Source organism: Osmerus mordax, chromosome 5, assembly GCF_038355195.1.
Source record: "Osmerus mordax isolate fOsmMor3 chromosome 5, fOsmMor3.pri, whole genome shotgun sequence".
NCBI classification, from domain to species: domain Eukaryota; kingdom Metazoa; phylum Chordata; class Actinopteri; order Osmeriformes; family Osmeridae; genus Osmerus; species Osmerus mordax.
The window spans coordinates 561,259-574,121 of record NC_090054.1 but is presented as its reverse complement, the minus strand read 5'-3'; the positions used below and the strand labels follow the sequence as shown (position 1 = coordinate 574,121).

The following is a 12,863-nucleotide window of genomic DNA, read 5'->3' as shown; positions in this document are numbered from 1 at the left end:
GCCAAAACTATATCCACAAAGGATTCACCCAAATAATTAATTCTGCTAAAGACCAAAAGTCCAAAGACCAAATAGAGCTGATGTCCCTGTTGTTTGTGTTGCAGAAGTCTTCGGAGGAGAAGGTTTGTGAGCTGGAGAAGCAACACAAAGAGGCGCTGGAGCATAAGGAGCAGGAGGCCCTCGCTAGGATCAGCCAGGCTGTGGTATGACGTCATATCTGAGAACCTGCTCTTCACTCATGACGGTGCTGCTCATGGGCCTCTAGGCAGCATGCAGCTGCTCTATTAATAATAATAACTACAGAGGGTACAATTTCTGGGGAAATTGTAAGGTGTGCTTGCTTGCGTCGGTTGCAGATGGGTCCGTTTATTAACAGTAATTTTTTAAACTGATATTTCTGTATATTTTATATAAAAATGCGTACTTATTATTTATGAAGATTGCATAGATTTAAAAGCATTTATTTGTTGCTGATCATTTACAATTAAAAATACTAAAAGTGAAGTGTAGAATGAAACGGTGGTCTTCTCATTTCCCCTGCAAGAGGGAATAGTGATAAGCTATAGCGTCAGTTGAAAAGTTGGATCAAACTAAGATATTGGGCAATCCGGTGTAAAAATGGTCTGGTAAGTTTTTCCCTTCTAGTGATATTTTCAAGCATTTAGCCTAGACTCATATTGCATTCATTCATTAGGAACCCCCTTTGAAACAAGCTGAACCCCCTTTTTAAACAAACTATTGTAGCAACGTTGTCACCGGCAGTATTTCAGGTGGAATTGCGATTCAAACAGTACCATCTGCAAACTCAAAATGTGCCCCCCAAAACGTAAATAAGCTGGACATTTATTTAGGGGGAAATGCCTCATTCAAAAGAAGTTTGCTGGAAGCGATCATTGTCAGTAACAATGCCAAATATGACCATTTGATCTTAGACTAGAGCCCTGCACAGTGGAGAAACTGACCTCGGTAAATTGTGCTACGAGCAAGCTAGCCTAGCTGCTGTTGCTAGCCAAAATACACTGAGTGAGGGGATTGTTTGAAAGCGCCGGAAATTAAAAACGTTTCTTTTTGACATAAAGTTTAGGCTGTGGCATTGAAGACAGCGACGCACCACACAAGCTTGAGTTTAAATACATTATTTAATGTGACATTAATTACTGTTCATGCAAGTCTTGATTTGCTTAAATGTACATGTATGATGCTGTTAGTACACCATGGCACGATACTCGCTGTGCAACAGCACATCTATGCACGTTGTATCCATGCGTCGTTGCTAACATTTGCTGACGTTGGCACTGAGTTCCCTTTGTGGACACAGGAAACTTTTTGCCACAAAAACATTGTAACCTGTTAAACCGTGCAAAAGAAAGTAAATCCCAGTAGAAGCAACGTAATCGGGACCAAGACGAACATTTTGACACTGATGTTGTTTATGTAGTCCAAATATTGAGGGATCCTTAGGGGTGGGAAAATACTAATAATAATATATATGTGAGAGACCAATGGCTGTGCTCGCCGAAGGCGTGAGCTCACCCAACTAATATATTACTTTTTTGAGTAACTTCCCCCAACACTGGTAGAGATGCAGTGAATAGTATCTATATGTTATTGAATTAACGCGTTTACTGATAATACATGTGGCTGCGCAGTAATATCTCTAATCAAACTGATCAGAGATATACCTGTGGTATACTGTCAATATACCACAGCTGTCAACCAATCAGGTCTTGAGGTTGTAACTATCCATTTCATAATCATGCTTTCTGTACCATTGAGCCGTTAGTTTGAGTTGGCGTGTGTGTCTGACCTCTGTGTGTGTCTGACTTGTGTGTGCATGCGTGTACATGTGTGTTTGCATGTGTGTCTGACCTGTGTGTGTGTGTGCCCATGTCCAGGAGCAGTGTGAGCAGGTGTTTGAGCAGGCGTCCAAGGAGCGGGTGCAGCAGGCTGGACTGGAGCTGGAGGAAATGCAGCTGCAGAGAGCTGCTCTGGAGGCAGCCGCCCTGAGCCGCGCCCAGGAGGCAGAGCTGGAACTGGAGGCAGCCAGGACGGTGAGGCTCACGTCTTTATACAGTCACTGAAAAGCTATAGAGTTCACATTGAAGTCCATAGAATGTAGCAAGGCTGTGTGGTCTCCCTTTCAATACCCATAGGTTTGCAGTTAGGTTATGTTTTTCTTAAGCCTTTTCAGCCTTTTAAAAAAATTTAACAAAATATACATTGTTTATAATAACGGAACATTGCTGAATATGTGTATAATGATATGATGTGTTCATTCCAGAGGATACTGGAGCTGGAGAGTTGTCAGGCGCAGAGTGAGCCGGCTGCAGACCAGGCCTCCCAGCTGGGGCAGGAGCACAGGCCGGGCCTGGAGGCTGGGCAGCAGGAGGCCCTGGAGAGGAGGCTGCAGGAGGAGGAGGCACGGCACAGGAAGGAGCTGGAGGAGGTCAGGCTGCAGCACCAGGAGTCTCTGGGAGGTGTGGAGAAAACGCTGAAAGAAGAGTTGAACAAGCTGAAGACGGCGTTGCAGAAAAAAGAAGAGGAGCTGGAGGAGCACCTGCAGCGAGAGAGCAGGCTGGTGGAGGAGGCGGAGGCCACGCTGCAGGAACGCGACACCAACGCTCGGGACCTGGAGGAGACCCGGCAGAGACTGGTGGCCGCTCGGACTGCTGAGGAGGAGCTGCAGCGCAGCAACACTCAGCTGGGCCAGCTCACAGACGAGCTCAGACGCTGTCACAGCAAGCTAGAGGACTTGGAGCGACACATGGAGGCTGCACAGAGAGACTGTCTGCAGAAGGAAGAGGCTCTTCAGCTCAAAGTGACAGAGCTTCAGGAGACAGAGCTGCAGTTACAGCAGAGCAGGAAGGAACTCTCGGAGCAGGACGAGAGGCTGTGTGAGAAGCAGAGGGCTGGGCAGGAGCAGCAGGAGAGGCTGAAGAAACAGCTGGAAGACCAGAAAGCTTCTCACGAGAAGAAAATTGAAAATATCAGGAAAGACATCGAGGGAAAGTTGAAGGCACAGGAGACGAAGATGGAGAAATTTAAACAGAAAGCAAAAGAGATGCAGGACAAGTTTAAGAAGAAGCTCCAGGAGAGCGAGGAGGCTCTGAAGGAGAAGGATGCGGTGCTGCAGCAGAAGCAGGAGCAGGAGCAGGAGGCGCAGGCCCGGTTTCTGCTGAAGAAGTCTCAAGAGCTGGAGGAGGCGTCCCGGCAGGTTGGGAGGAGCATGGAGGTGCAGGAGCAGGCCCAGCAGGAGGTGAGAGACCTGAGGGAGGAGCTGGCCATCCGGGAGACCACAGTACAGAAGCTGCAGGCTGAACTGAGGGAGGCTGCGTCCCAGCGGGAGGCCCTGGCGGATAGGGAACGCAGGCTAAAGCAGCAGCTCGAGGCCATGGAGAGGAACCTCAGCCAGACCCTCAGCCAGAAGAACCACACCCAGGATCAGCTCAGCAGGACCGGGGAAGAGAGCAAGGCCAAGCTGCAGACGCTGTCCCACAGATGTGAGGATGCGGAAAGGAAGCTGCAGGCCCTGGAGGCTTCGCGCTCCCAGGAGGACGACCTGCAGCGGACGCTGGAGGAGGAGTTTCAGACACGGTCCGCTGCAGTCAGCCAGCAGCTGGAGCAGGTCTGTCTGGAGATCCACACCAGGATGGAGGGAGCAGCGGGTCAGCTCTGTGAACGGGTGGAGGCCAGGGTGGGAGAGCTGCAGGACAGGGTGTTCCGCAGTCAGAAAAGGGTGGCACACCTTAAAAATGTCCTCCTCACCAAGGTGGACAGAATCCGCACTTTAGAGGAGGGTATCCGGCAGAGGACGGAGGAGAACCAGAAGCTATGCAGTTCAGTAGAGCAGTTGACTTCTCAGCTCCAAGCGCACACGGAGCGAATCCAAGCCTTAACAAAGGAGAAAGTCTCTCTACTGGCCGATGCAGAGAAGCACTCTCAGGCTCTCTCAAAGAAAGCCTTCCGTGTGCAGCAGCTCAGCCAGGAGAACACTGCCATCTCAGAGAAGGTTGAAAGCAGCACGTTGCACATCAGCAACCTGGAGGGGATGGTCCAGGACCTAAAGACCCAGCTGGTGGGGAAGGAGGAGGAGCGGCAGCAGGAGCTGCAAGAGCTGCTAAGACAGATGGACAAACTCCACCAGGACAAGATGGCCACCACGGAGCAGGCTGAGGCGCTCAAGGAAAACCTGTCAGAGTTCAAGGTCAAGGCAGAGGCCAAGTTGACCCAGAGCCACGACACAGTCCAGGCCCTGCAGGCCCGGCTGGAGGGGATGGAGAGGCAGCTGGCGGAGAGGGACGAGGATCTGCGGAGGCTGGAGCAGGCCAGTGGGGACTGTCAGTCCATCAGCAAGTCTGAGATGGACCAGGCCCTGAGCGAGAAGGAGCAGAAGATGAGTGCGCTTGGGGCGGAGCTGGAGCTCTGCAGCGTGACCCTCAGTGAGCGGGAGGAGCAGCTGGCCGCTAGGACCCGGGAGTGTGAGCAGCTCACGGCTGATCTGAGGCAGCGGCGCAGCCTCTGGGAGGCTGAGAGGAAGGAGAGGAGCGGGCAGCTGCAGCTCTCCCAGGACCAGTCCAGCCAGTGTGCCCAGGAGGCAAAGGAGAAGCTGCAGGCCCTGGAGATGGAGAAGGTGAGGCTCAGACAGGAGCTGGAGGGACAGAAGGAGGATTTTGAGAAGAAGGAAGAGGAGGTGCTGAGGAGTCAGGAGGAGAGGTTGACGGCGGAGGGCGCCGGGAAAATGTCAGAGCTGAAGAAGAAGGCTGAGCAGAAGATTGTCCAGATCAGGAAGCAGCTCAACTCCCAGCTGGAGGAGAAGGACAGGAGCGTTAGGAGCCTACAGGCTCAGCTGGAGGAGGTGAAGAAGGAGGTGAAGGAGCAGGAGCAGAACAACAACAACCTGCTTGCTCAGCTGGAGGAAGTGAAGGAGCAGAGTCTGAAGACATTGCAGGCTCAGCTGGAGGAGGAGAAGGAGCATAGTCTGAAGACCTTGCAAGCTCAGCTGGAGGAGGAGAAGGAGCAGAGTCTGAAGACCTTGCAAGCTCAGCTGGAGGAGGAGAAGGAACAGAGTCTGAGGACCTTGCAGGCTCAACTGGAGGAGGAGAAGGAGCAGAGTCTGAGGACCTTGCAGGCTCAACTGAAGGAGGAGAAGATGACCAGGCAGAAAGCCCTGGAGGAGAGGAGGAGAGAGCTGCAGGGCTCCATGTCGGAGCTGAGGGAAGAGCAGGAGAAACGCCTGGAACAGATACGCAGCGAGGAGAGGCTGGAGAGGGACAGTTGTCTACAGAGGCTGAAAGACATGTACGAGGATAAACTGGCTTCCCTCCAGAAGGAAGATAAAAAAGAGGAGAACCAGCCCGATAAGACTGCAGCTATGCAAGAAGAGATCAGGCAGAAGCTCAGAGAGGCGGAGGAGCAGAACTCTCTCCTCCAAGCAGAACTCAGCCGTCTGGGCGGGGATCTGGAGGAGAGGAGCCGGGCCGCCAGAGCACCCAGGAGGGAGGAGGAAAAACAATGCCTCCTGGAGGACGGGCCGGGAGGCTCTCTACAGAGCCAGCTGGCGGAGGCGACAGCTGAGATGCAGAAGGTCCAGAGGGAGTTCCTGCGGCTGCAGGAGGACATGCGGGCTCTGAGGCGGGAGCACCAGCAGGAGCTGGAGCTTGTCAGGAAGGAGCTGGGCGAGGAGAACGACAGGAAGCTTCAGTAGGTTGATCTAAAACGACAGGAAGCTTCAGTAGGTTTATCTAGAACGACAGGAAGCTTCTGTAGGTTGATCTAAAACGACAGGAAGCTTCTGTAGGTTGATCTAAAACGACAGGAAGCTTCTGTAGGTTGATCTAAAACGACAGGAAGCTTCTGTAGGTTGATCTAGAACGACAGTGGGGGGAGGGGAGCATTCAGGTTTGAAATTACTTGACTGCAACTTTAATGTGTTGATGTCCTATCCTTATATTGGCCTCCTGCTTCTTCCTTTTCTTACCTTCTCCTCCTGCTCCCCTGTCTCTCCTTATGCCCCCCCTGCTCTCCCTCCCTTGTCTCCCCCCCTGTCCCTCCCTGTCTTTCTCCCAGACTGGAGGTGGAGGAGGTGGAAGCCAGACACAGCTCGTCCCTGAAGCAACTGATGAGGGAGTTCAACACGCAGCTGGCTGTGAAGGAGAGGGATCTGGACGCTGCAGTGAAGGAGGCCATCGGTGGGACCCCCCCTAGCCCAGACCCCCCCCAGCCCAGACCTCCCCTAACCCAGACCCCCCCCTAGCCCAGATCCCCCTTAGACCAGACCCCTCCTAGCCCAGATCCCCCCTAGTTATTTTGCTACCTGCATAGCTGGCCACTGCCCAGGCTGTATTTTGTTATCTTGCTAGTTAGATTACAGGAGATTGTTGACTTCTAGAACTGCAGACTAGCTGCAAATCAAAATGCCACAGGCACTGCCAGGGTGACAATGTCTCATATTTAGCTAGCTTGATATGCTTTCTTGTGGTATCCGCACCTTGTATTTTGGTCAGTTTTAGCAGAAAAGTACTGCTAGCGCTAGCATAGCTCTACAACTCTAAAACGGAGCATGTGCGCTACTGTAGCTGCTAATCCTGTCGTTCTAAGCATCGAATCTACCAGATAGCCAGCTACTAGCCTAGCTACCAGCCATTTAGCTAAATACTTTGTCAACTCCCTGTCTTAGCGCTATTGCTCAGCTAGAATTGTGGTGGGACAGATAGATTATTAAAGCAATAAACCACGAGAGGGGCATCAAATGAGGATCATAAGTCCTGGAGAGCAATCAAACCCAACCAATAGTTAACATTAGTATTGGTAATGGAACTTGTGATGTAAAGTATCCAGGAGAAGGGTTCAGGGTGTGACTGACCCGGTTGTGTCTCTGCCCCCAGGAAGGGCCCAGGGTGTGGAGGCTGAACTCATGGCCGGCCACAGGGAGGAGGTCTCCCAGCTGCACAAGCAGATCTCCCAGAAGGAGGACGAGATGCAGAAGACGGTCCAAAGATATGAAGAGGTGCTGCAGGTACTAGAGGGAGGAGAGGATGGAGGGATGAATGGAGGGAGGAGAGGGAGGTAGGAGGAGAGGGAGGTAGGAGGAGAGGGAGGTAGGAGGAGAGGGAGGGAGGAGGAGAGGGAGGGAGGAGGGGAGAATGGAGGGAGGAGGGGAGAATGGAGGGAGGAGAGGATGGAGGGAGGAGGGGATAAAGGGAGGAGAGGATGGAGGAGAGGATGGAGGGATGGATGGATGGAGGGAGGGATGAATGGAGGGAGGAGAGGCTGGAGAGAGGAGAGTATGGAGGGAGGAGAGTATGGAGGGAGGAGAGGATGGAGGGATGGATGGAGGGAGGAGAGGATGGAGGGAGGGATGGATGGAGGGAGGTAGGGAGGAGAGGATAAATCAAATCAAATGTATTTGTATAGCCCTTTTTACATGCAAGCATGTCACAGAGGGCTTCACATATGCCCATAGAACTGCCCCTCAACCAACCTAAACCCTCAAGGAAGACAAGGAAAAACTCCCAAAAAACTCTCAACAGGAGAAAAAAATTGAAGAAACCTTGGGAGGAGCAATTCAGAGAGGGATCCCCTCCTCCAGAGACGGTTGGTGAGAGAGAGGAGCAGAACACAGGCTAAACATAGTCATACAGTGTCGGTGGGTTTTTAAAACACCAAAATCCATTGTTCAACTTTATAGATGTACATTTACATTTATTCATTTAGCAGACGCTTTTATCCAAAGCGACTTCCAAGAGAGAGCTTTACAAAGTGCATAGGTCACTGATCATAACAACAAGATAGCCAAAAAACATCGCGAGTAGTATCTCAAGTATCTCCTGAGGATCTCTTCCGGATGTTGTAGAGGGTGAATCTACACGACCGGGAGACCGCAGCAATGTGGGCCGTGAGGGAGAGCTCGTCGTCCATGGTAACCCCAAGGTTCCTGGCAGAGGATGAAGGGGTCACCGTCGCAGATCCCAGGGTGATTGAGAGATCGTGGGAGATGGAGGGTTTAGCCGGGATGATGAGAAGTTCTGTTTTGGCGAGGTTCAGCTGGAGGTAGGACAGGTAGACAGATGTAGGACAGGACCGGGAGACTCGCGACCAGGTCCAGCGTTGGCTGACCGACGACCTGGCAGGTGCTGACAACTCAAACCCTCCACACCACAAGGGATGTGTGTGGGGGGGGACAGAGAGAGGAGAGCAGGGATTAGAGAATGCCAGGAGCAGCTAACAGTTACAGTCATAATAGAATGAGATCCCCACCGGTCAAGTGTGGTCAAGTGTGGACTGGTGCAGCAATTTAACAGAGCAAAAAAGGGGAATTTGATGCAACCCCACACACCAAGACAGCGACAGCCCCCCCCATTTGGAACATGAAATCTGTTCCAGGGGAAGAGAACTCTAAAATAAGTTATACTTATAGAATAAGGATGGAAGCAACCCGTCCCCCGTTGCCTCCAACTAGTAACATACTAACCTTTAACAGTCGTAGAATTGACTAAACAATAAAAAATTTAACCTAATTTTAAATGTCGAAACAGTATCAGACTCCTTAATTGAGACGGGTAATTTGTTCCAGAGAAGAGGTGCTCTATATGAGAACGCCCTACCTCCAGCTATTTTTTTCTTAACTTTGGGAACCACCAGATAGCCGGCATCTTGAGATCTAAGTGTCCTTGCGGGGCAATAGGGTGCAAGGAGACCGGAGAGGTACAGTGGTGCCAATCCATGCAGAGATTTGTAGGTTAGTAGTAGAACTTTGAAGTCAGCTCTGGCTTGGATAGGGAGCCAGTGTAGAGAGACAAGAGTAGATGTTATGTGATCAAACTTTCTTGATCTGGTCAATAGTCTAGCAGGAGCATTTTGCACCCGCTGTAAATTGTTTAGGTGGGTAATTGGGAGGCCAGAGAACAACACATTGCAATAGTCCAATCGGGACGTAACAAATGCATGTATTCGTTTTTCGGCATCATCCTTTGAGAAAAAATTTCGTATTTTGGCAATATTACGTAGATGGAAAAATGCAGTTCTGGTAATTTGCTTAATATGGTACTCAAACGAAAGGTCTGGGTCCATTGTGACTCCTAAATTTTTTACTAGCTGGCTTTGAGAGACTTTGACGCCGTCTAGGCCTAAGGTCAGATTGGGAAAATTATTTCTATATTTTTTAGGACCGAAATTTGCAGTCATCCAAGCTCTCAACCTAGAAACACATTTTTCCATAGCATGTGGACATTCTCCAGACTTTATAGACATATATAGCTGAGTATCATCTGCATAACAGTGAAAATTTACCCCAGAGCTTCTAATTATGTTTCCTAAAGGCAGCATATAGAGAGAAAATAACAGAGGGCCTAGAACTGAACCCTGTGGTGCTCCGTATTTTACAGTGGAGCTCCTGGATGAGCAGCCATCATAGTGGACATATTGTGATCGATCAGATAGATACGATCTAAACCACTGAAGTGACGTACCAGAAATCCCAACATAGTTCTCCATACGTTCCACGAGAATCTCATGATTCACCGTGTCAAAAGCTGCACTTAGGTCTAGAAGAACCAGGACAGAGATAGAACCCGCGTCAGAGGCTAACAGTAGATCATTGACTACCTTGGCTAATGCAGTTTCAGTGCTGTGGTGGAGACGAAATCCAGACTGGCGAGGTTCATAAAGCTGATTTGAGGAGAGGTGCTCAGTGAGCTGTTGTGCCACAGCCTTCTCTAAAATTTTGGAGAGAAATGGCAAATTTGAAATTGGCCTGTAGTTGCTAAGACAACCTAGATCCAGGTTTGTTTTTTTAAGAAGGGGCTTAATAATAGCTTGTTTGAAATCGTTGGGGACTTGGCCAATTACAATAGATTCATTAATAATACTAAGCATGGGTGGTCCAATAATAGGGAGAAGTTCCCTACAGAGTTTAGCAGGGAGGGGATCGAGAAGGCAGATAGTGGGTTTCGAGGAGTCTATCAGCTCGATGAACGCTTCCATAGAAATAGGGTTAAAGTGAGTGAGAGCCTCAACATGCAGCATGCTTGGTATAGGGGAAAGTTCAGTGTTGATGGTCACTCCTCCAGGACTAGTCTGTAGTTTGTCCCTTATTGCATAGATTTTTTGGTCAAATAAATCTAAGAAATCATTGGGAGAGAAATCTGAACTAACACAGAGTGTACTTTTCTTAGTGAGACTTGCAACAGTATCAAATAGGAACTTAGTGTTGTGTTTGTTCTTACTAATCAACCTAGAGAAATAATCTGATCTGGACCTGATGAGGACTTGCTTGTACTCCATTAAAGAGAGGAGAGGATGGATGGATGGATGGATGGAGGGAGGAGGGGATGGAGGGATGGATGGAGGAGAGGATGGAGGGATGAATGGAGGGAGGAGGGGATGGAGTTGGGGATGGAGGGAGGAAGGGAGGATGGAGGGAGGAGAGGAGAGGATGGAGGGATGAATGGAGGGAGGAAGGGAGGATGGAGGGAGGAGAGGATGGATGGAGGGAGGAGGGGATGGAGGGATGAATGGATGAAAGGATGGATGGAGAGAGGATGGAGGGAGGAGAGGATAAAGGGAGGAGAGGATGGAGGGAGGGATGAATGGAGGGAGGAGAGGCTGGAGAGAGGAGAGGATGGAGGGATGCATGGAGGGAGAAGCGGAAGGAGGGAGGAGAGGATGGAGAGATGGATGGAGGGAGGAGAGGATGGAGGGAGGAGGGAACTGGGGGATGGAGGGAGTAGAGGATGGATGGATGGATGAATGGAGGGAGGAGGGGATGGAGGGAGGAGAGGCTGGAGGGATGGATAGACGGAGAAGAAGATGGAGGGATGGATGGATGGAGGAGAGGATGGATGGAGGAGAGGATGGATGGATGGAGGGAGGAGAGGATAAAGGGAGGAGAGGATGGAGGGATGGATGGAGGGAGGAGAGGATAAAGGGAGGAGAGGATAAAGGGAGGAGAGGATGGAGGGATGAATGGAGGGAGGAGAGGATAAAGAGAGGAGAGAGGGATGGATGGAGGGAGGAGAGGATAAAGGGAGGAGAGGATGGAGGGAGGAGAGGATAAAGAGAGGAGAGATGGAGGGAGGGAGGAGAGGATGGATGGAGGGAGGAGAAGATGGAGGGAGGGATGGATGGAGGGAGGAGAGGATGGATGGATGGAGGGAGGAGAGGATAGAGGGATGAATGGAGGGAGGAGAGGATGTAGGGATGGATGGAATGAGGGAGGAGAGAATAGAGGGATGGATGGAGGGAGGGTGGACAAAGAACTTATATTGACAAGAAGTGAAAGCCAATAGAATGTTCCATTGCAACACCAGTGCCAGCGTAGCAGCGCTACGTTTCCGCCATTTTCTATACTCTTTGGTAGGGGTGCACCGATCCGATATTAAGATCGGATATCAGCCCCGATATTGACAAAATAGCTGGATCGAGGATCGTTAAAATTAACAGATCCACTAGCCGATCCATCCTTTTTTTTGCCGCACATCCTATGTCAGTTTTCAGCAGCATGAGTTAACCGACCCTTTAGATGCGTGAGTTCTAACTATTTCCGACGCTCCCCACAGCAAGCATAATACTCGTAGCAATGGTCCTAGCATGCTTGTGTTACCTGTTAGCCTTCTCATTAGTACATATTGAAGTATACAGCGTTTGTCGCATAGTGTTTGTCTATCGGAAAATATTCAGTTGGAATTTTCGAAATCGCATATGCGACGGTACGCTGTGAGACCCGCATTCGACCGATTACATATGTGAGACGCTACTCCTTAACAGGTTAACTGGTTAATCTACACTGTAGATTCTACAGTATAATAAAGTCGTTGAGCTGCAGGAATTCAGCGTGCTCCTAGCATTGTGCTTTTGGATGTGCTTGATTAAATTGGTAGTATTGTACTTTGCAGTACTACCACCACCCTTCAAAACATTTACTTTGCAGACATTGCAAACACCCGACGAACTAGTTGGCGTGGCAAGCGTGAAATATTTCCACACATGGCCGACTCTTTGGCTCGCTCCATGTTACTTTTAAGTTTATCTGTCCACTGGTTGGACACGAGCTGTACACCGCACGGTGCAATGCTTCAAGCTAAAAACTTCCATGGTTCACACACCAGCAACCAGCGACAACAAATAAATAAGATTTCCCCAAAAAATGTTTTACATGTTTACAATGTTTGGTAATTGTTTGATTACTAATTTATGTTTGACCAATACACTATTTAGTTTCTACTGCTACATTTGATTTATTTTAATACGTTTGATTACATTCTATTTTCGCATTTTGAATGCACAATTGTTTTTTAAATAACAAATAATAAGAATTCAGTACATTACATCTGTTATTTTGTCTTAGTTAGTAAAGTTTGGTGCCTTTAGTCTCTTTCACATGGTGGAAGGAAGGTATAAAGTGGGAGGTATACAGTTTATTATTAATTCAACAACGGTATCGGATCGGTATCAACAGATACACAAAGCCCAGGCATCAACAGATACACAAAGCCCAGGCATCAACAGATACACAAAGCCCAGGCATCGGTATTGGTATCGGGACTGAAAAAGTTGGATCGGTGCATCCCTACTCTTTGGTTTGGATGGATGGAGGAATGAATGAATGGAGGGATGGATGGATGGAGGGAGGGAGGAGAGGACTTTCTAGATATATGAAGAGGTGTTGGTGCTCCTGGAGGGAGAGAGTGCTGAGTTGAAACAGGAAGGGACCTGGCATAATGTAGTAGTGAAACAGGAAGTGACCTAGCACAACTGTAGTAGTGAAACAGGAAGTGACCTAGCACACTGTAGTAGTGAAACAGGAAGTGATGTAGCACACTGTAGTAGTGAAACAGAATGTGACCTAGCACACTGTAGTAGTGAAA

The 12,863-nt window shown here is 49.4% G+C and overlaps 1 protein-coding gene across 6 annotated transcripts in view; it reads left to right on the top strand.

The window, feature by feature from the left end:
* Positions 1-12,863, top strand: part of golga4 (golgin A4) — a 74,464-nt gene that overhangs the window by 48,496 nt on the left and 13,105 nt on the right. For 5 of the 6 annotated variants that reach the window (XR_010876645.1, XR_010876644.1, XM_067235956.1 and 2 more), the window contains exons 14-18: positions 105-203; positions 1,896-2,051; positions 2,282-5,700; positions 6,067-6,188; positions 6,885-7,015. Coding sequence is in view for 4 of the 6 variants with exons in the window: in XM_067235956.1 (XP_067092057.1) it covers positions 105-203; positions 1,896-2,051; positions 2,282-5,700; positions 6,067-6,188; positions 6,885-7,015 (3,927 nt within the window). In the remaining 2 variants the exon portion in view is untranslated. The remainder of the gene's footprint in view (positions 1-104; positions 204-1,895; positions 2,052-2,281; positions 5,701-6,066; positions 6,189-6,884; positions 7,016-12,863) is intronic. The other variant, XM_067235955.1, reaches the window with a different exon arrangement.